General features: G+C 34.2%; 1 protein-coding gene across 4 annotated transcripts; it reads right to left on the reverse strand.

The window, feature by feature from the left end:
* Nucleotides 7,877-24,163, reverse strand: LOC109707586 (phosphoinositide phosphatase SAC7-like). Of its 4 annotated transcripts, XM_020228967.1 has the most exons (22): nucleotides 23,881-24,013; nucleotides 23,622-23,754; nucleotides 22,287-22,451; nucleotides 21,799-21,882; nucleotides 20,523-20,650; nucleotides 20,349-20,440; nucleotides 19,054-19,111; nucleotides 18,230-18,286; nucleotides 18,094-18,127; nucleotides 17,826-17,906; nucleotides 17,532-17,638; nucleotides 15,870-15,956; nucleotides 15,686-15,763; nucleotides 14,685-14,755; nucleotides 14,512-14,610; nucleotides 13,058-13,157; nucleotides 12,068-12,176; nucleotides 11,446-11,518; nucleotides 10,358-10,451; nucleotides 9,733-9,825; nucleotides 8,783-8,849; nucleotides 7,877-8,290 (listed from the first exon to the last, which is right to left on the reverse strand). In XM_020228967.1, the coding sequence occupies exons 3-22, from the start codon at nucleotides 22,438-22,440 to the stop codon at nucleotides 8,160-8,162; spliced, it is 1,797 nt and encodes a 598-aa protein (XP_020084556.1). In that variant the 5' UTR covers nucleotides 22,441-22,451; nucleotides 23,622-23,754; nucleotides 23,881-24,013; the 3' UTR covers nucleotides 7,877-8,159. The 4 variants fall into 4 exon arrangements, with proteins under 4 accessions (XP_020084556.1, XP_020084555.1, XP_020084554.1 ...); XM_020228966.1 differs by lacking the exon at nucleotides 23,622-23,754 and having other exon boundaries at nucleotides 23,881-24,163; XM_020228965.1 differs by lacking the exon at nucleotides 23,622-23,754 and having other exon boundaries at nucleotides 22,287-22,454; nucleotides 23,881-24,163.

A 24,306-nucleotide genomic window follows, 5' to 3' on the forward strand; every position in this document is an offset into this window, starting at 1 on the left:
AAAAAAAAAAAAAAAAAAAAAAAAAAAAAAAAAGCAAAAAAAGTTACATCACTTTCTGATGATTATTCCAATATGTTTTTTAAAAAACTTTTAAACTGTTTCTCCCTCAATCGATAGAACAGTAGATTTCTCTCACCTGTGTTTTGTGTGTGTCTGCTCTCTTATTAATTCCTCTCAAATGACCCACCAAGAATCTCTAGCTATTCAAAGATGCCGCCTCGCAAGAAACCCTTCCTTATACATAGGATTTCAATTGAGGAATCTCAAGTAGGTGTTGTCGGTTGCTACCACCAATCCACCGCTCGTGTTTGGTAAAAAGGATAGAATCTCTTCTCTCCCCCGATAGAGAGGGGGTCCCACCATTTTTGCTATGACCAAAGTCAACCTCCCAGAAGATGATGAGTCTGAACCTCTTTAGAGAGGAAAGTCTCATCTGAGGGGTAAAATGGGAAGTCTAAGGATAAACTATTGCTTCTTCGATGGAGGTGTCCACCACATCACATATTCACATGAGAAGCGGCATCCTAAACATACTTTATAATTAGAAAGAGACTTTTACTTATGAGTCCGGTATTTAGTGTTTATAAATTTTTTATCGTTAAATCTACGTCTTTGATTATTTAATCATTCGTTAGATTGTACTATTAAACCGACGACTCACTCAATCCTAGAGGCCCCACATCCTCCTAACCGCATATCTCTTAATCCAATGATCAAAAATCTATAAACACCAATAACTTGGTGCTTTTAAAAGCATATGAGCTGAATTCTTTACTTATATACCTCTAACTTCTATTAAAATTTTTAAAAGAGAAAACTTTAAATACCATCCCTATAATTTCCTTTTTTTTTATTATAGTACCTTATGGTTTAAAATGTATCAATTTAGTATCCCGTAGTTTCTTTTTCTCTTTTTATTATTCTTTTCACTATGTTTTTTGTTAAATCAATAACAAAGTTAAAACTAAAAGGTGTTAAAGTAAATATTCGATAAATTTCGGTGGGGTATCTAAAGTTTTTTGTATATAGTTTAACGAAATGTTAACGGAGGAGCTGATGATAAGAAAAAAAATGAAACTATATATATGATACTAAATTGATACACTTTAAATCATAGGGTACTAAAGCGAGAAAGTGCGAAATCACTAGGGTGGTATTTGAAGTTTATCCTTTTAAAATTTATCGCGCAATACTCAAAATATACTTCTAAAACCCATTCTTATTAGTAAATTGTAGAGGACAAAAGAATATTTGAGAATTCTTTTAAAAAAATATCAAGGCTAGTAGTTTGATCATTCAAGTATAAATAAGATATTTGTAAAGTTTTAAAGCGTATATTAAGTATTATCCCAAATAGAAAAATTCTTTGGATCTCTCTCCCTCAATAAAAAAAAAAAAAAAAACTCCCCTCTAAAATGGTTATTATATTGGCAATTTCACACTGCATATGCATGCATAAGTTAATTAAAAGTCCTCATAACAGCTTACATTTGGGAGTTTTATCGAAATATTCTTTATTATTTACACGTGTGTACTTACCTAAAATAAACTATTAAATGTGATCTGCAGTCGAAAACTTCTACTTTTGAAACTAATAGATTTGAGAAATATATTACCAAATTATCAAGTGATTGCGAAGATCAACCGTGGAGAAAGAACCGCCTTTTGTGGTATAAAACTATAGCCAATAATCCACATGTGAACTTTAGATTCTAGAGAAGGGTCTAACAAAAACTATTCAATAGTGAACCAGGCTCAGGCAATGTTTTTTCTATTATTTTGCGGGGAAAAGTGTGGGCACGCAAGGAAAGGAAGTGATGAGTAGTTAAATTTTCTGTGTCATGAAGGGGTCCACGAACAAAAAAGTTGAGATTCTTCTTGCGAAGATGCATGGGGATCTTTAAATTGAAGGATCCCCCTCAACTCTCTCTCAGCTTAGTTTGATTTAGTGTATCACAACAGTGGAGTTTTTGTTAGGAGACATGCATATCCATCTTTAGCTTATCACAGGAAAAGGGCTTGTCGTGGCATTAAAATAGAGCAAAAGGGGGCTTTTTTTGCAAATAGCCCCTTCACAAAATTTTATTTTTAAATTGGCCATATTAAAAATTTATTTGTAAAAATGATCATGTCCCTGCCACGCAAGCGTCACGTCAGCACCACGCGGGCGAGACAGGACTTTCAGTTGAATACGGTGAATGGTTCACTCTGTCCAATACAAATATCATATTAGACACGGTGAACCATTCACCGTGTTCAATACTAATATATCCTTAGCCAAAAAATGACTAAGAGATAGTTGTATTGGACACGGTGAATCATTCACCGTGTCATTCACCGTGTCCAATACAATTAACTCAGCTTAGCCAATTTTTGGCTAAGTGGGGATGTTTGTATTGGACACGGTGAATGGTTCACCGTGTCCAATATGATATTTGTATTGGACACGATGAACCATTCACCGTGTTCAACTTAAACTCCTGCCCCGCCCGAGTGGCGCTAACGTGGCGCTTGCGTGGTAGGAGCAGTGCCATTTTTGTAAATAAATTTTTGATAGACCTAATTTTAAAATAAAATTTTATCAGAGGACTATTTGTAAAAAAAACCAAGCAAAAGGGGGTGGGGCTTCACATGGTGGCCCAAATGTATAGGCTTTATTTAAGATTCTGTGGAATCCACAAAACCTTCCCCCTAATCTCAAAAAGAAAGAGGAAACTGTGGATCACCTGTTCGTCCGGTGCGTTTTTACCAAGTTTATCATTGTAATGGGGATAGACGGCGTGCAAACACATGATCTGGGGGACGTTGTGAACCTAGTTTGGGACAGATGGTCGGCTAGGAAAAGCTTTCATACGAAAAAAAACAATCTAACTGAGTTAGTTGGCTGTTGGTGGATCGTTTGGAGGGTCAGAAATAACTTTATCTTTAGAAAAACCCAGCCGAGCCCAGAAATGGCGGTCCGCAATCTCAATCAGCTGGTGAAGGAGTGGGACTCACTGCTCCCAACCTAAGTGTGTGTGTGTGTTTTCTTTTGTTTTTTTTTTTTTTTTTTCTAGGGGCCCGAGCTGCCCCACTCTTGTAGCCTAGTTNGATAAACTTCAAAAACTACTCATGCAGTCATACGATTTTACACTTTTTTACTTTAATACCCTATGATTTAAAGGTATCAAGTTAGTATCCTGTATTTTTATTTTTTTCTTTTCATCAGCTCATCCGTTAGTATTTCGTTAAATTATATACAAAAAATTTCAGATATGCCACCTAGGTTTATCGAATATTTATTTTAGTACCATTTAGTTTTAATTTTGTCACCGATTTAACGAAAAATTCTAGTAAAATGATAATAAAAATAAAATAAAATCACATAGTACTAAATTGATATACTTTAAACCACATAGTACTAAAATGAGAAAGTACGAAACCACATGGGTGGTATTTGAAGTTTTTCTTTTTTTTTTTAGTTTTGGATAAACTTTAAATACCACCCATGTGGTTTCGCACTTTCTTACTTTAGTACCATGTGGTTTAAAGTGTATCAAGTTAATGTCCTGTGATTTTATTTTAATCTTTTTGTCGGCTTCTTCGGTAATGTTTCGTTAAATTATATACAAAAAACTTCAGATACCCAATATAGGTTTATCGAATATTCATTTTAGTATCCTTTAGTTTTAACTTTGTCGCTGATTTAACGAAAAAAATTAGTGGAATCGATAATAAAAAAATAAAAAGAAACTCATAGGGCACTAAATTGATATATTTTAAACCACAAGATACTAAAATGAGAAAATGTGGAACCACAAAGGTGGCATTTGAAGTTTTCTCTTTTTCTAATTAACAACAGTAAAACTCCTATCGTAGCACATGGGATATATAATTTTAACATCTTAATTCTTATAGGGGTATTTTTATTCGTCTAATTTCAAATAAGGATAGTTATGATTCATTGGGCGTGTTTGGTTCGAAGTCGGAGTCGGAATCGGAATCGGAATCAAAATAAGCTGGAATCGGAATCGGAATGACTCATTACCTAATTCTGTTTGGTTCATCGCCTGAATCAGAATCGGAATAAATCATTCCCATTATCAGTGTTTGGTTCAGATGGATATAAAAAACGTAATCAAATTAATATACTAACATTATCTTTATAATATATTAATTTAAATTCAAATTAAAAATTAAATATTAAAAATTTACATCAAAATTTTGAAATAATATCAAAATTTTAAACCTATTTTTTTTTTAAAAAAATAAACTTTGAAGTTGAGTGGATAATTCAAAATATGAAACTAAATTTTAATTTATTCAGATTCAAACTTAAAATTACAATTTAAATTTTAATTTGAATCCATAAATTTAATTTAAGTTTGAAATAAAATTTGAATAAAACTTTATATAAATTAAAATTTAATTTAAATTCAAATTCATAAGTTAGATTCGAAATACTTGATTAAATTTTAATTTTTAATTTAGGTTTAAATTAAAATTTAAAATTATATATTTAATTTTTAAATTTTAACTCATATTTTAATTAAAAAAATTTTAAAAATAAATTTAATCCGAATAAATATCCATTCCGTCCGGATTCAACTTTCAATCCGGCCTCCTAGGCCGGATTGAAAAAGAGGTGATTGGAGAATTCCCATTCCACTCGGGAATCGGAATCGGAATGGAACTCCCGCGTACCAAACACCCACAAACGGATTTACCCATTCCGATTCCGATTTCAGGGTGAAAAAAAAGCGAACCAAACACGCCCATTATGTTTAAGCAATTAATGTTAGAGATATTTTTCTATTCTGCTTCTCTTTCCATTCTTAACCAAACGATGTTTGAAACTATTTCCTTTTGTCTTTTCTTTCCTTTGGATGATGACATGCTTTATTGATATATAAGTTCATTAAGTCTACATGATGGGTCCTTGAGCTCCACACGCAATGGTGAAAAGTGTATATATATGTGACATAATTAAGAATTGAATACTATACGCTTGGCAAATTTTAAATTTTTATCAATATCTAAATTTCTTGTTGTTGCTGCGATCCGAAAATTAAATAAACCAAGCTCAACCTGCGATTTACATGTAAGCAAGTACGAGTACACGAAAAAAAAAAAAAAAAATTTGAGCCCGCCTCTATTTGGCAAAAGATTTCTTTGTAACATTTATATTATATAGAATTTATCTTAAACGGATTCTATTGTGTCATATAGAGAGTATTAATTAAGGTAACTAATTACAAGCAGTATAAGTGATTTTATATTGGAATGAGCTTTAAAAAAAACTTTGTTGTTGCGCTTTTAAATTATGTGAAAAACTGTGACTGAAAAAAATTTATCCTCATGGTGAGAGTATAAAGGAAGGTAATGGCACACTTCGTCAAAAAGATACTTATCTTTTATAAACTAATCTGAATAAACTAGATATTGCGAATATTCATGGGTTTACGTTGTTTCCAAAAATAACAAGGATTTTTATTTCATACTTTCTATTTAAAGATTCAAGATTCTTAGCACGCAATTGCAGGTGGATTGGATATGTCTTGGGAGGGGCATGGAGCTTTTGCAGTGCTTACCAAAAAAAGGCTGCAACAATTAATGTAATAGATTAAGAACTTGACAGTATCTGTTGATTTGAATAAACAGAAGACCAAAGCACGGCTCAATTTCGTGAATAATACTCTCTCTTCATTTTTCAATCATCCTATTCAGATCCACTTCACAAGGCCCACCTCTCCTTTATTTACTAATAATGCTACAAAGAAAACAATAAAATAACGAGTTAATAGTGTTGGACTTTGAGCTGTTCCGCATAAAGTCGTCATGGGACGAGTTAGAAAAATTTATTAGTTAATGTTGCTCAACTAAATTTGATGAAGAGGAATAAGTACTATTTGTTAACCGTGTAATATATCGAGTAGAAAATAAAGAAAATTCACATCGACAATTTCCGAGACAATAAGAGAGAACGTTTGCGGGAAAAAACGGTTTTGAGAGAATTTATACTAAGAAGTTCGCGAAATCTTGAAATTTTGATTCCTTTCACGATACTAGATGAGTGACCCAATTTCACTCTCTGCTTAATCAAAGTAATGTTTCAACTAAATACTCTGGCTAACATTGTGAGAACTGAATAAGATTGCATAGAATAGAATAAAAAAGCGATGTTTCGTGAGAGAGAGAATTACCACTCGATGCTCGTGGATCACGATAGGAAGGGATAGAGCTGATCAATTCAGTGGTATGGGGTACAGCAATGAAGGATTAGACTAACTAGATTACAACTATATGTTTGATCCAAAATGTATTTATAATAATCTATAAATCTTGAAAATGGTCATAAAGATATTATAAACTTGGACTATTGCTGTGTTGACAATGTCTTTTTTTTTAGAGAGAGAAAGGTAGCATACTACCCGCTTCGTTTATTTTATTTAGAAATAAACTTAGCTGAAAATGTGAATCAATTAGGATTCGAATTTAGATCTCGAATGTCAACCACCAAATTCTTTTGCCACCAAACCCTTTTGCCACTTATGCTAAAAGCGGTCGATTCTGTGTTGACAATATCATGCAAATTTCCTGACATAGCATAATATACACGGAAAATTTTTCACGACTAAATGCGACTGCGCTATCTAGCTCACAGGAACTTTGCATCATATTACGACCTTGACGTTCTTCAGGGCAGGAGAGATGTACCTCGTAGTCGGCAAAATCCTTTTCTCAAAGCATTCACACACAGATGTATTACATTGCAAAAGTGGTACAATTTGGATCGATGGGGCAGACAACAAACTTCAAGTTGCTCACACCATACGCATCAACAATTTTTCAACATACATTGAATATTTATGATTCGGAGTGCGATTTCATCATCATTCATCAAATCAAAGCCGAAACTGCTGTTTAATGCAATGCTCTCAGTTCGCCCTCTTTTATATATATATATATATATAATTCTATTGAGTCCGGCTACTATACTATTGATAGTACCAAGTTCTTGGTACTATTGAGTTTTCTACCGTTAGATCAACCCTTTGATCATTTCCATCCATTAGATTATACTATTAAACCAACCACTCACTCAACCCTAGGAAATCACTATCAATTTAACCGGAGACCACTATCATCCTAACCGCACATCCTTTCATCAAACGGCCGAAAACTTAATAGTACCATAGGCTTGCTACTATTGATAGTATAGTAGTATAATTCTATATAGAGTCTGGCCTAATAATAATCACATAATTCCTTTATTGCTCACTAAAAGAAAATTTAGAAGAAAAAATAAAAGCTAATACATCAAATTGTGGTTGCTTTAGATAGTTCATTGCCACATCCAGAGCCGCACTAGGATTCCCGGGAGTCATTTTCCGAAACTACTAGAGAAATGAAAGTAAGTCGATGACCGAGACAGCTGGTTGCGAGACAGTAAACTCTGCAGACATAAAACTTATTAATAATTAAGAAACAGCAACTATCTCTTTCAAAAAGCGCCATAATAATGAAACTAAAAAATTGATGTTGCCATAGCAAGTGCATTTAAAATTCAAGTCACTATTTTTGCACCAATAAAAAAGTAAAAACCCGTTCAGAGAATATTGGAAGCGAATCGAAAGAGGGAATCCATTGACATTTTGACATCTCTGCTACGAGGGGCAGGGTATCTCTCACCAATCTTCATGCACAGAACATCTCTTTCTTTGTATCCAGGAGCATGCCAAAGATTAAATTTGGCCATTTTGTCATTAGATCATTTGTGCAATGACATTAAATTCTACATGCTCTGGCTATTTCTGTTTTGATATTTTCAGGAGCATAGTAAAAAAAGAAAAAGAGAAAAAAAAATGTTGAATATTTTTCCTATCAGTGGCAGGGATTGCAAAACACACTGAAAAATGCACGTTGACTAAAATACAAGATATGTTTGTAATTACACCATAGACCAGAGAAATGAAAAAGAAAACAAAAAATTATTATCACAAGAATTATGGAAAGCTGACATGCCCCCAAATACCAATGAATCAGAAATACTCACATTCTCTAAAGCAAATGACACAAAATCATCAAAACCTCGGTTCATTTTACATGCAAAAGATGTTACGAGTTACGAGTTACTTGAACGTGTGATTCCTTAGCTTATGCTTCTTGCCTATGCGTCATCAATGCCGCGATCGATAAAGGCGAGGACGATTGGTGAACATCCGACCATTGGCTCTCACAAATGCTGCTAAGCCCACACTAAGCCCAGCCCAGACAAATGATAACAGTAAATGGCGAACATCACTTCGGGCTGAAAAAATAAAATAAAAATGATAGCTACATTTTCCACATAATCAAGGCTCAAAAGTGAGGGCCAAATGGCAATAGATTGATATCTAGAAAGCTTTAAGTTATAGATTGATATCTAGAAAGCTTTAAGTTATGGATTGATATCTAGAAAGCTTTAAGCTAGAAAAAGCTTCACAAAATGGTAATGCTCGTTCAAATAACTAGCAATGAAGTATGAATTTCTCAAAAATTCAGTTGCGGAGAGCAAGTAGCATGAATTAAATCTATATCGGATCTGAATTTCTTGCACCATCTAGAAATATGCATGCTTATTTGATTAGTTGATTCAACTCTACATAACCTTTAATATGGGCAAGATACAACTACAAGATGCTTTCCTGACGAAGAGCCCTTTTCTCATGATAAATTATCCTCTCAATCAAAAGACATAATTTAATCCTCATTCCTCACAAAGTTAATGAGGCTTTCATTTCGCTAAAATCAGAAATCTAACCTTGTCGAAGTGACATCATGGCAAACATAAGACCTGCCAAAACCAGTGCTAAAGCCAGACGAAAGGACTGCACATAAAGAAGTTAAAACTATAAGAATATAATACAACTGGATGCAAAGGCTCTATAATTTCATGAAACTCATTTATTTTCCTGTATTTAAGACTGACAGGATAAACATAACAGACAGATAGCACATATCAAAAATAGATTGCTTTTCTAGAAAAGATAAAACTCTGCTTCAATTCAGACATGAAGGATGCAATAATGAACCCCTAATCAAATGATTCACAAGAAACTACTATTCTTCACCCAAGCATCATTCTTGCCATTATCAATATAATTACTCTCACAGGCATCCCATATTTCTAGTTAGTGTTACAAAAAGTGGTAGGCTGTTATATAGAGCGAGTCTTACAAGACTCTGCAGATGGAGGATGCCACGTGGCGGGCCTTGAGCCCACTTTTGGGCCCAAAAAATTTAGTCTTTTTTTTAAAAAAGAGAGAATAAATAAGAGAACAACTATAGTAATAATAAATATAACACGTGATTAAACCGCATATAAGGACTCACTCAGACCCTAGTTTAGGGTAGGGCTCATGTCACCCCATAGTTCATCAAATAGCAGCAAAATCATTTGCCTATTTTGGCTCATCATTGTGCACACCATGGACTAGAAGCTTTAAATACGACCATGGCACATAATCTTAGGATTAGAGCCCATAACCACCATAGCAGCAGATGAAGCAGCTGGCATAATCCACTTTAGGACCTATTAGTTCTACATAATCCTAGAATAAAAGATGTTAAAAAGCCAAGTTGAAACCGGCAATCAGGAAGTACCGAAAGACAAGGTCCATATAGTGTTTTTCAACGAATAAGCAAATAACTTTCAGAACTAAGAAGCATGATTTAGAGGACCATTGAGAAACTAGCAAATTTTCTACCCACCGCATAAGTCTCCAAAATTCCTGCTTTGACTGGAGGGGCAAAATCTCGACTCACTGACACAATATAGTGTCCTTGTAGAAGATCAATTGCATCCTAGCAACACAAGCATAAAAAAGTAGTAAGGATCACAATCACCATATTCCAATGAAGATAGTAGTTGGAAAACAAAAACATTATGAGCGCAAGTCAGGCAATATATAGAATAATATGAGATGGATATCGCCCAAGCAATATTCTGTGTGAGTACTTCTGAGAATTTTCATGAGAAAAATACTAAGAAACTAGGACTACATTACAATGGAACATAATGCTAAAAAACATATTTGACCATTTCACCAGATCAGAAATATTTAACTAGACTCAATTTTTCTTCCCTCACATTCTCCACAATAGAAGGGACGGCAATACCAAGGAAGCATCACCTCCACAGCTTTACAGAAGCACATGACAATATTGGGACAAAACACACCAAAAAGTACTTGATAAAATAAGCAGCACAACTCCACAAGCTTTGTCAGCGAATTTAAAACAAGACGAATAATGCTCTACAGGATGACAAATCAGAAAACAAAGGACTCATGAAAAATGATATAAAAAGTGGAATAATGTATGAATAGTCACAGACCTGCTTGGTCCCATCCGCAAAATTGTTCAAATAGTATCTAGCCAGAGCATTCCATCCGTCTTTTACTATTCCCTGAATAGTTCGCTTGCCATATCTAACATGCAAAATAATGTCCGTCAATCTATAAGCTATTCAATCATTTAACAAAGAGGGGTAAAAAAATTTTAAAAAAATAAAGAGAAGCTCTCAACAAAATATATTTTTTTTTTCTGTGAACTACCATAAACTTTCAGAGGAACGATAAATCATAAAAGACCAGATACAGTACGAAAAGTACAACCAACAACATTAATTAAATTCCATGCAACAAGATCTTCACAACTGTTGATAAGTACAATAATTTCAATGGCTTATAGTATCAATCAAGAAAAACAGCATAATAAGCTAGAAAAGATATTGCACTAGCACAAGTTGCCTATAGATAGCTAGATTTGTAATATCTTGAAAAAAATCATGAAGCAAGTATGAGTGGATCTGCATGTCTGTTGTAAAAATTCCCTTTTAAAACACCTTTGTATATACTATGTTATCTTGAGATTTTGAACAAGAATGCAAAATTTTTTCACCTCTAACTAGTGTTATTCCCAATTGGTAGCTAATTTGGCACGAAGTTCCAAATATATTGTATGCATCACTTCATGATATCTTCTCAGTACACAGGAAAAAAAAAAAACCTTTAGGACAATTCTTAAATCTGTTATACAGTAAAAGAGACTTAACTGAAATAAAAATTTGTGTGCGCGTATGCGCTTGCTTCACGGCACATAAGAAGGTTTCCGTCATTTCGACTATAACTCGTGCCTAACCAATGACTACACAGATTATGCATACCGAACAGATTTGACATTTCACAAGCAGCTTAATAAATAGTTGCATACCATAATCGAAATTTGTTTAGTTATAAAACAACTAGCTCATAAACATCACAATTGCACAATTGAATATTGCATATCCACCAATGGAAAAGGCAAAATTACACAACAATATTTTGAAAAAAAAAATAAATTCCTGCAACATTATTAAACACCGACTTAACTGCATTTGATTTCTACAACTGAAGTACCTGAATCTCCTTTACACAAAATTACCTCACAAAATCTCCCTTCAAAGCAGGAGTTCCAGAATATTGGATGCTTATGTCATCTCCATGATTAGCCCACACTAGAATAAAGCCATACAAATTTTCTGACATTAATATGCAACAACTATGTGAAAAGTATATAGAAAACAAATGGAGAGAAACTTAGGGCTTGTTTGGTTCACCTATTTTAGGCTCTAGAATCGGAATGAGATTTACTAATTCTAATAATTATTCTTTGTTTTATAGGAATCAAATTTTGATTCCCATTCCACTTTGGAATGGGAATTGACCCAATCTGGCTTTGAATTCTGGATTGACTCATTCTAAAGTAAATCACTCAAAACCCTCTCTAACAGACACCTCTCCTCCTCTCCCTTCATCACTCCCCTCTTCCTTAACCAAAATTCTCTATCAAAGTTCTAGTTGTCCCAATTGTCCATTCTAATTTTCATTTCAATAATGAACCAAACACGTTTGGAGGATTCATCATTTCATTTGTTCTCATTCCAATGCAATTTAATTTAATTTCTCATTCTCATACCAACCATGAACCAAACATGCCCTTAATGCCTTTGCTATGGAAACAAACATTATTGTATTTCGCTAAATTCTACTCATGGAATACTCACAAACTTTAAAGCTTCCATCAAAAGAAGGGTAATCACTAATGGCCTCATCAGAACCTAGAACTCCTATTTTCTTGAGCTGACATTCTAACACCTTTCTCCCAATCATACTCTGTTAGTCAAAGAGAATAAAGTGAATGAAGTAGTTCCACTTGTATTATCAAATCAGGTACTATGTAAAAAATGAGAATGGAAAATAGTTGCTTGAAAAGACATGATGCTTGTAAATAAAAGAGTAAGAAGGTTTTAAAAAATTTAAAAGAAAAGCAAATGCAATTTGCAGGCCTCAATGTAACTTCTGCAAGTATCAAGTATCAACATTGTGATTAGAAACACCAAGATAATATATAAAATTACCAACGTCGGAAGTGTCGTAAAATATTAACATGCAGCTGACAAAGAAAACCTCAATACGAACCGATAGAAATCATCAACTAACCATAAAACATTATGCAAAATAGAAGTGTTCCTATATTATTCAACTAAGAATAATGGAATGAATAACTAAGAAACACTTCAAGATTTTCTTTAATTAGAACATGTAAAGCAATTTCATTACTAGATTTCTTTCATTTACTGCAGATTGCTAGCTTCCTCACTGATGTCCTCATTGTTTACACTTAGATGGATAAGGAGAAGTAAATAGCAAAAGCATGGTACCACAATATAACTTTCAAATGTAACAAATAAATATATTATAAAAACAACAAAATAATGCACAGGTTTATGGTTTCCAAACTATCCAATTGCTGTCGTGTGCCTAACTATCTAGAGCAACTTCAGCATAGTAGTTTATCAACTTAACAAAAAATATAATAAGAAAATGACAGAGAAACATAAAAGATGAAAAAGAAATTCCAGATAAGCCTCGAGAAAAGTGATGAACATCTTTAATATTTATGCTATCATAGACAATACATAAACAAGCTACACTATTCTGAATAGAAAAACTGCATAAAGTAAACAAAGATTATCAGAAGTATCAGCTGCTACCTGTGTAACATTTGTACGATCTAAACAATCAATACAGTTGGTTCTTACAACACCTGTCTGTTCTTCAATTTTCTCACCATTCTCATTCAACAGGAAGTATCTGTTGAATGATAAACACAAGAATTAGGAAGAAGAACATGAATTAATTGATACATAAAATAAAATTAAAAATCAAATAGGACGAGCATTTACAATACATTGTACAAAGGACATCAATAATGAACTAAAGTTAACAAATGAGCAAAATACAAAGTATGAAATTGTGGAAATCATAACAAGCTTCGGATCTTAGCAGTACTATTAACACAAGAAGAGTTATGGTAGGACAATTAACACATTCAAATTTGTCTAAAAGCAAATAATAGCCGCCAAAGATCCAAATAAAGGCATCTCAATGTTTAAAATCTTTAGATCCGGTGCAATCCTCCCATAAAATTTAGAGAAGATTTCAAGACATTCTAGATGCAATATTACTTGAGGTTCACCATGAAAAGTAATCAGGAAATAAGCAGAGAGACATAGAATGCATCTGCTAACATGCTTTAAGAAATTTCCTGTTGTTGACAGACTTTGTAATTCTAAGCAATAGAAGGGCAAAATATGTGATTATTTAACACTGTCAAATGAAGCAGCTGCCTAAGGTGTTACTGTTACCTTTTGTCTTAACAAATTTGATTTTGGTCAGGTTCAACACAAGGCAAACCATAATGATAACTACCAATACTTGAGAAGGATTGTATGTTCAGACTACATACCTATATTGCAAAATATACACAAAATGGCATGTCAAAGCTCAAAGAAATTTGTTTAAGTGGTGGCATTTCTAATTATGCAAGGCTAGAAACTCACATTTTCAGTTTACCCTTATCTCCAATTCTTCATTAAATGTCAATTGGACCTTAAATATTTATAACAGTTTGTCCCATCCTAAGTCCGGTTTCTAATTCAAAGATAAAGTTAAAAGGCACTAACTTGAAAAGAATAATGTTTCACTCCTGACGTAGATTAATAAAACTCAGGAATGCTCATGTACCTCATCTGATAAGCCCTATTTTTAAATTGGACTAGTCTTAACAAAGTGAAATAAATCTATTCAAACTTACACACCATAGTTTCAACAAGAAGTCTGCATCAAATGTTTCATACTATAGCCAGCATCTCGGTGCTGTACTAACCACAATTATTGAACAACATATATTTGCGCACAAAGGAATCCCATTCTTTTGACATTTTAGACGTGCTGGCAGCTCTTTATCCATTTTAAATTATTATTATCTACCAAAAGGCAGATTCCAAAGAAATTGAGTTCAAAGAATAACAAAAAGGTGATATCAGCAAAATAACAACCCACGCCAGAAAAAGCTGTATAAAAATACAACGAATGGTAGAAAAAGCTGCAGAAAAGTACTTTTTGTGAGAGATGATCTCACAATATCACACCCCAATATACATACCTATGCGCCGTGAGGTAATCTTCAATTTGATCATAAAGAAGAGACAGACGCTCAAAATGGATATGACCGCAAATTCGATGAAAGTCAAAATGTACGTAGCTGCAAAATATAGCAAAATTAGCCAACCGAACTACATGAAACATTGTATATAACAAAGGCACAGCTGATGTTACCGTATATCATCACTAAGAATAGGCTGAATAGCATCTGCATATCGCTGGCTCAATCGTCCCTCACTACCATGCTGAATAATGCGAGACATTAAAAAGTTGGAGTAAACACAATAATTGCACACACATGCTTCATGGATAAACACAAGCCAAAACAATGGGCCTCAGAATAATGAATCATTGGATACTAATATTGTACTCAGATATTTAATAAGCTCCGCAAAATAGGAAATTCACATGATAAAACCATCTGAAAAATACAACCTATAAAAGAGCAACAGACGGGCACATTAAGAGCAGTAGAGTTGTTCAGAATTCCCACGCATACTTTATAACAACAAAGAAAAGGTCCAAGTCAGTGCAACAACAAATCAATCAAACACCAGCAAGTGATGTATCAACGTGCATAAATACAAGAAATAACAAAGGAAATAGGCTGATATAAACATTAGTCAATGATCTATAGGGCTAGTTATCATGCAAAAATCTGCTTCTCCAATTACAATCAGTGATACAATACAAATAGGCACTTGAATTGTTAAAGGAAGCTGCTCCCTATCTTTACATGGAATGCTGAAATAGAAATTACTGGTTCTTATGCCTGAAAAATTAATGTTGTTGCAAGCCACCCAGAAGTTCAACAAAAGTAAAATGGTGGGAACTCAATGTTCAATGAAATATAGAGAGAAATCATTGTAATTTATAATGAAAGCAATAAGCACAGATATTCTTTTACATAATGAGTTAACAATTTCAAGTACAGCAAATGTCACATAAGAAGCAGCTGGTGCTATCACCAAAGAAACCCAATCATATCTATTATCTTCCTCCACTCTTGTTATGGTAAAATTTTCAGGCAAATTCAACATGGAAGTTCAAATAATTCTAGCAAGCAATTTAACAATTGATATTAAATAGTGCATTTCCAAATTCAGTAAACTTCAAAGAGCAACTACATAATCTTATAGGGCAAAAACATAGTGGAATGTTGCATACAAAACTACCTTATTGACAAGATCAACAGCTATGACAGATCCATATTTTTTTCGTAAGTCCAAAAAGTGGCGTTCAACTATGCGAGGCTGTCAAAGCAGAACAAATTAGTCATTAGCTAGTTGCGAAGATGGGGCAGGTACAAAATGTATATAAGCATATGAATGGAGAACAAGGTTCTGTTAAAAGGCTCACCGCCTCCTCACGACTAATAATGTCAAAATGAGGCTTATATGTTAAATCAACAATTTGTTCCCACAAAAATGGTATAGATCCTCGAACCTGCAAAACAACTAGTTAATTTGGTGTATCTTCCAAAGATTTGCATAATTAAAGAATTTACCTTGCAGCATAAGAAGCTGATCAAGATAACCATATTAAAGTAGAAAATGTCATCATACAAATAAAACTGGCTACTTTGGCCAAATAATCTGGCGTCAATAGATACACATACACACACAAGAAAAAACAGATGTACTCTTTAGATGCTAAGTAGAACAAATATTTCATCAAGAATACTATAGGTGCATGCCAATATTACAGGTGGATGCAATGAGTCGAATACAGAATACAATAGCAATAGCAAACATACAAACATAGGTAAACAACAAGGTTCTTCATCAAATTAGTTCTATTTTGCACAAGATGTTTAGCAAAACCAAGTGCCATCATGTTGTTACTCACTAATATCATAATATTAGTTTTGGTTCCCCCACTCCCACTCACTAATATCCTAATATTAGTTTTGGTTTCCCTACTCCCAACCTACCAACATTGCACATGTGCACAGGCGTGCAGCACCTTCTTCTTGACTAAACGTTGACCATCCTTACTGCCCTTCCTGGTCCACAGAGTATCCTTGTTGCACATGTTGAAACCATCCTAACTGGTTTTTATGCAATTCATTTGCCACACACTGCATCTAACTGGCATTCACTACAATCATTTCTCATTTTATCTTTTCCAATAACTACATACATCTACCTTAACATCTTCATCTCGTGACACAATTTTCACAGATGTTGTTTCCTAATTTCCCAACATAAAGGTCCACAGAGCATCATAAAACTAATCATTTTAAGCTCAAGCGGTAAATGGCAGCCACACACACCACATTGAAAGAACTTCTCACTTTAACCGTTTTGCTATAACTCCATATACGGTGTCCTCCACATCTATTCTCCATACAGATCGAAGGAAATGCATGTTCCCCCTTAGCCAGTTCTTAAAGCAATAGGTTGCACAATCGAAAGAGGAAAGTCAACACCACCGTGTGCAAGAAAGACTATAACTCATTAACTTGTCACAGAAAAGAAATCCTTGATATTTCAGAAGATAGAAATATAACATTGCATATCTGTATGTTAACATAAAAGTTTATTCCAAGGCATGCTAACAGAATGACTTCCTAAGATACACATATTTTCCTGGGGAAAGATAACGCTTATGAACCAAGCAAAACTTTACATTGACTTAGATTTGTGAATTGAAAATGACTTGGATGGATCTTCCAATTGTTACATTAGTAACGCAAAAAATAACTTGCAAAGGAAGAGCATACTAATGACACTACAAGTTAGGGCCTCTCATCTTGAGTTTAAAAAAAATATATATATCAGGAGTGTAAAATGCTGTTTACAAAGAAGACTCATGCATGTATGCCGATCATTTGAAAGGCACAAACACTTAAAGACAATTTATCATAGCTCGAAAGTTGAAATAAGGGCTCCCAAGAGATACTTTCACTTCTGGATAGCTATGGCAACTCAACAATGCTTTGTCATGCTAGAATCTCTGTTTGCTAACAATCAATCAACCAACCAACAAAAGATGAATGAACAAACTAAAGTGACTTACTTGAACAAAAGATGCTGTAAATCCATTTGATTGCAGTATTTGTTCGGTTTCAACAAAATTTGCAACATAACCATCTGAATCAGCTCCTCTCCTCCACATCCGAGTACCTTGTACCAATAAATAGCTTCAATTTACTTCACCTAAGTAAAATATAATGTAAAGTACCAAGATCTCTTGAAACTAAAAGATACTAGCCAGCTTCAGTTACAAAACAGACTGCACAATTTGGACATTACAAAATAAATTACAAAACATAGTAGGATATAAAATTTTGCTATTACATGAACAAATTACCTGTCCTGCGTGTGCATCTTCGTGCAATCAGGAAAACATCAACATTTTTGTTCCCAACTTTCGCGTGAATATTCTGATAACCTTATAATAAGTTAAGGTACAGTGGAAATTACGAGGAGAATAAGAGCCCGAATTTGAACATTACAGTGTGAAAAAGCTGAAATATGGGGGAAAAAAGTATAAGAAATCATCATCATAATCATTGTTAATGATTTCTCCTATTAAATATGATGTGACTTAAAATTTAGCACAATGAAGTATAGGATACTTCCTTGAATGACAGGCAATAGGAATTGGTCAAGCTGTCCAAAAAAAAGAGAATGGTCAATGTGACTTGAGAAAATTGTGATGCAGCAGTGGTTAAGATGCATAAAAATTAAGTGAAAGACAAAAAATGTTCTCACTTTGTTATCAATAAGAGGTTCCATCATGTAATTATTCCAAAGAAATCTTGGCTCTGCCTGCACAAGAACAAAGATCCAATGTGAAGTTATTGACAACAATCATAACAAGCAATCATTGATTGTCACAATGTCTAATAAATTGAAAAGAGTAAAACCTTCTCCAGTATCTATTACAAACAAGCACTAACCATCAAAATCACATGAAGCATGTTAGCAAATATGAAAGGAGAAACCTTATAAAGTTTGCCAAAGTACTTGTAAGCAAGAAAACAAATATAAACATGAAGCCAATCCCAGAAAATTTGAGAAAGGTCTACAAATGCTTCAGCCAATTATCTCTAATTGGTTTTAACTCTGCCAAACTGTTACATCAAAGACAAATAATTTTGAAAGAAAATAGCGTAACTAGTGATTGAGATAAAAACCAGTGTTGCCAGCAAATTTCGAAAATTTGCCAACACTCTTTCAAAGTTCAAACAGAATTTCTCAAATCAGAATATAACTCAACCTCCAATCTTCTTTTCTCCATATTCTAGATGATTTCTTGATGTTTACAACAGGTTGGAACACTTACAAAGCTTCACGATGGTATCAATAGCCTCCAGATCACAGTAACTAAATTAGCTTATTGTTGTGGAATTCTCAAAAGCTGAATGATAACAGAGTATTTAGCACATAATAGAGTGAAAGTTTCTATATATCCTGATTGACAACAGGAACGACATTAACTCAATCACAAAGGATACCATACAGGAAGGGAAAGCTTGCATCATCTTTAGGCAAAAGATTTATAAAAACACAATAAGCAGGAAATAAGAAAGCACCTGTCTCCAAAGAGGAAGTAGCTTCGACTCATCACCTAAATCGTGTAGCCTCTGGGAACTGGAAAAAGAAGAATTACAACTCATAAGCTGACAGAAATACAAATAAGAGATTAAAGATTAAAATGAGGCGATGATTGAAGCTTTTAAAAAAACATTAAAAGCTCCGATAGCTAAACTAAGCATGTCATCAGATCAGAAGTGGCCACTCTGTCATACATGTTGGGCACTATAAAATATAACATTTGCAGAAAAAGGGTTTACAAAGATAATCTCCATGGGGAGGCCCTATTTTAATCCATGATAACATCATATAGTCATTTATAATATCATTCTTTAATTCTCCGGAATTAGGAGTCCTAAAATAAATCATTTTGACTTTTTAGATCTCTTAATTAGGTAAATTTAGAATCCAAAGATATCCCATATTCCCATGAATCGGACATTTCTTAGTTGCATTTAACCTTACGACCAATAGGTGTTCAACATAACAAGAGTTATAGAGCCATCATAACTGTTTTCTGAAGACTCAAGGAAAAACATCTAAATACAGCTAAACATCTGACGCTCGATTGCCCAGATGAGATCATGTCTATTTGAATTCTGTTCCCGTCATCAACCAAAAGCCCCTAAACCTTCCAAAATCTTAAACAATGAGCCAACATTCCCTTGTCATTCTAATTTTCCTATAAACTTGGATGAGTTTCTTCAAACATTCAGGAAATGAACATAACATATACGTGACAATAAAAAAGACAAACATGCGCAAGTATTTTAGACATATGTGCACACATATACACCCAGACATAGAACATTACATGCAGAGGCAAAGGGCTATAATTTCATATTCTTAAGAATATACATGCACATGGTCTGAGAAAGATGAATGGCTTATGCAACCCAAGTAGAGAGGACTCTTTCGTATTCTAAAGGCAACCAGAGCGCAATAAGAATATAGGACAAAATGGCAGGAGGTGAAATTGAAGAGAAGGGTTCAACCAATAAATACATGCTTTATTATGCAAACTTAGTAATAGCATAGAATGATTTCTTGATTTTAGTTTATAATTTCAATCAACAGCAATTGAAAGAAATTGGCAAACCAAAGGAAAGTGTAATGTTTCAACTTTCAAGCATAAACATGGATACCAGTAGTGGCATATCTCAAAAGGCATATGTACATAAGAACAACACTTCACCAGGAATAGGGGGATTTAGTCTAAGCAGCAATTATTTCACCATGATTTGACAGCAAAAATTGCAACAGAAAACATAATTATTGGTCAAAAGTTACCAACCAAAGTGTTAAGTTGACATCATATGAGAAGTACAGACCAGAAGTCCCATGAGCAGCATCTAAAAGTGTAGAAAATTCAGATTCCATCTTTTTCTGCCAAAAGATAGTGCAACTATTAACTTTGATTCTGAGAGTAAATCATGAACCCAGCAAATAACTAAACACACTCCTAGACCTGTTCAGCCGACGAAGTTTTCAGTGAATGATTGCACGGCAGAACTTGTAGTGATGACACTCTGAAAATAGCATGTCCTAGGTAAGATCCAACACATTCACGTTCCTTCACCACCAATAGATATGATCCTGTGGAATGTCAGGGAAAGCAATAACTGTTTGTCAAACTGGAATTCAACTTTTGACTGTGTGAAGCATTTAGGGCTGATGCTGAAATATGTACAGAAATACAATGTACAGATGCCCCAGAAAGCATGAAAGCACAAACAGATGTAATTTCTATGTATAAATGATTTGCTGATTCCTGATATCAACATACTTAAAAACCTGTATTACTCAGAATATCAGAGTATCAGGAACAAGTACAGAAGCAATTACCTATTAACTCATCCACAACTTACAAAGAAAGGACATAACTCATCTTTTTATATCATCAAGAATGCAAAATAAAAGTTGAGGATTAGGATACAACAAAAAAATTGAAAACATAATTAGAAGAAAATGGAAGAACTAGTTGCAACACTAAGTTACAAACACGACAAGGGTTGCAATGTAATTATGTTGTCAAATGTCAACTTTAGCTAGTGATTCCTACTACGAGCCTAACATCACACAAAATACTTACTAAACTAACAAAAAGGAGCCTAACATCACACAAAATACTTACTAAACAAACAAAAAGTATTCAAAAAAGAATCATAATATCTAAAATGCCTGAGGTATCAGCGATTTGCCTGGCCACCAGTAAAAGAAAAGAAAAGAAAAAGAAAAAAATTGTGATACCAAATACTAAGTAATTAAAGCATATTTTACTTATGAAGTTTAGCAGTGCACATACAGGAGTGGAAGAGAAATCGAAGATACAACAATGAGTATAAAAGAAGCAAAAATTGACTACCTAACATATAATGGTACGACAGTGGCACTGAGAGCAACAGATCTGGTTACATCAAAGATTTCCTTACAAATTCATAATTGCAACAAAGAACTAGATAAGCTTGATCCAACCCACCTATATTCTATTTTACTTGCCGGTGGTTTGTTTCCCAAATAATATAGGATTTCATGGCAAGAACGCAAAGGAAAAGTTAGACCTAGATATTAATATATTGGTTTGATTCCCATAAACCAGCGAGATCCACAGAAAGAAAAAGAGAACTACTAAAATTATTGTGCAGGTAAGCGAGAAAGCTACATGAACGAGTTTTTAACAGATATTAATACAACAAATTTTGTATTGGAAGAAAGTAAACAAAGTTGCACTAGAATCCACTTGCCTACTAAAAGTTTAAGCACCCCAATTATGCCATAAATAGTTTGAACTCTTGCAGAGTGAACGGAACCTTGCAGTGGAAGCTCACCTGTAAACATAGGTCACAATGAGAATTACGAAGTTTCAATCTCTGCAGATAAAGGCTTGGTTTATAGCATATCTCATGCAGAAAAGTGAAGATGTTTCCTTAACAAAGATGTTTATATAGCACTTATCCTGATCAATATAATGAATAAATTATATTTATGCAAAGTTAGTGTGAATTTGTGTGATATTAAGAAATTGTAATAGCTACACAGAGATTTATTGTCAGGCACAATAGTGTGATGTTGTATGCACAAATATATCTCTAAAAACAAAAAGAATATACCACAAAAACATATAGAATGTTTATAATATTAAAAATTGATTAAACATGTCTACAAAAGTATTTCAAAGAGAATGAATATCATTCCTATGCCACTACAGAAGTAATAAAAAGTTATTACAAACCTATTAGCTTCATAGATCCATCAGCCCGACTAATAGACAGATATGAATCAGCAAGACCATCTACTGGCTCGAGGATGTATTTTTCCGGATATTCCCATAATCTGAGTCTTGTGTGGAGTTTCTTTGGCGTAGTTGCGTTCCCATTCTCATCCATGACTGAATACACTGCTAGAACCAATGTTTCTTTTTAAAAGCATAAAAGGTTTTGCACCTTCACACACACACACACACACACACAAAGTTGGGAGGAGAGAGAAGGGAGAACAGGGAACCTAGACTAATCACAAAATGATGATAGAGAAATTATCTTTGCATAATTGTCAGAAAGATGATGTAGAACAATTCAGTTCAGTTCAGTTCAGTGTTGAGAAATAAGGCAGGCTGTTGGTAAATCCTTAATGAAGTGTGAAAGAATGACAAGCTAGACAAATCGAAAGAACTTTCTCTGTTTATTAGTTTTATAATGGAAAACTTACATTGGAAAGCAGGGAGAAAAAGAGAAATGAATAAACATTTCCAGTAAGTTTAAAAAAATCATAGTGAATGAAGTACCTACACGGGTTTGAAAGAGATTCAGATCAGAAATTCATGTTGTTGCATATTTATTGTGTGATGTTATTTTGGCCCCTCAAACACCAGAAACAAAGCCAAGTTAAAACCTAATCATGCAAGAAAGTCCAATAATAATAGTCGATCAGCAAACATGAAAAGTTCCAAATAAATGGTCAAGAAGAAAATTCTAGGTCGCATGAGAGAGAGAGAGAGAGAGAGAGAGAGGGGCACCATATCCACGGTTCAAGACTAGATCATACGATCAGAGATCACAAACCCAACATATAATACCTAAAATGCTAAAAAAGAGGAGAAATAACACGGACTAAAGTAAAAAAGAACGGCAAGCTATTCAGAGTGTTATTAATGTTTCCAGTAAAATAAAAAAGATTCCTAGTGAATTACGTAATTAGTAAGGTTGATAGGGGATTCAGATTGGTTTGTTCTTTTTATCTTTATCACGTCATAACTTTGAGTCCTCCTTTCCAAAAATTAAAAAAAAAAAAAAGAATCCTAAAACAACAGAAATGAAATTAGAGATAAAACCTAATCAATTCAATTAGATTTCCGACATTTCAAAAGAAGAGCACAATAGAGGAAGGACATCCATGTTCCAAGAATTCATCATACGACCAGAAAAGTCATGCCCGAAGGATAAACCCTAAGATGGACTGTTTAAATTTGAGATCGGAATATCACGTTATGTTTATCACGTACAATTAGGATAAAACCTAGCCGTACGATTTGATCCAATTACTAAATACGATCGACGATGAGAAGAACCTTTCCGAAATTCCGAACAAAGCGATCAAGAGCTCAATCGTGATCGCACAGAGAGCGAAGAAGAAACGTCTAGAGATCCACGCATCAAGTGTCCAATCATACAACCAGAGATCGCGTGCGCAAAGGATGGACTCTAAGCTCGAAAATTCCAAATAAAGCGATCAAAAACAAGATCCACGGTTCAAGAATCGGATCGTTGGAACAGAGATCCCGTGCGCAAAGCATAAACCCTAGGATGGAACGAAGAGGCGAAGTGTACCTCGGGAGCGCGGAGCTGGGAGGAGACCGTTGGGATGGCGCCGGCGACGGAGGTAGCGACAATGGCGAGAGATTGGAGGAAGAGGAGAGGCGAAGTAGGGAGGAGATGATGGAGTATAAATAGGGAGAGAGAGGAGGAGGAGGGATCTGAGTCTCCGAGCCTCGCGGGGACAATGGACACCTCCGCACACGCTCGAAGTAGAACCGTTCTTGGGGCCTGGGACTATAAATACTGGTTGAACACGATAGGTGGGTCGAGGCAACAACATTCGCAACGGTAGGGAGAGAGAGCGAAACACAGATCACGTATGCGAGAGTTTATTACTCTTGTGATATTTATTACTGTGCGAAATTAGTCAATTCCTGTTTAAAATGAAAATTTGGCGAATAAATGTCGTAAATAATATAAGATTATAACATTAAAATA

This window comes from Ananas comosus, linkage group 3 (assembly GCF_001540865.1).
Source record: "Ananas comosus cultivar F153 linkage group 3, ASM154086v1, whole genome shotgun sequence".
Lineage (NCBI taxonomy): Eukaryota > Viridiplantae > Streptophyta > Magnoliopsida > Poales > Bromeliaceae > Ananas > Ananas comosus.

Excerpts from the sequence above, each read along its gene's own strand:
- LOC109707586 (XM_020228965.1), bottom strand. The coding sequence starts at position 24,148 with ATGTTGTTGCCTCGACCCACCTATCGTGTTCAACCAGTATTTATAGTC. Across the intron at positions 20,651-21,798 it reads GGTGCTTAAACTTTTAGTAG|GATCATATCTATTGGTGGTG; the intron begins GCAAGTGGATTC and ends GACATTCCACAG. Across the intron at positions 13,158-14,511 it reads GATTACCTCACGGCGCATAG|ATACTTCCTGTTGAATGAGA; the intron begins GTATGTATATTG and ends ATCATTCAACAG.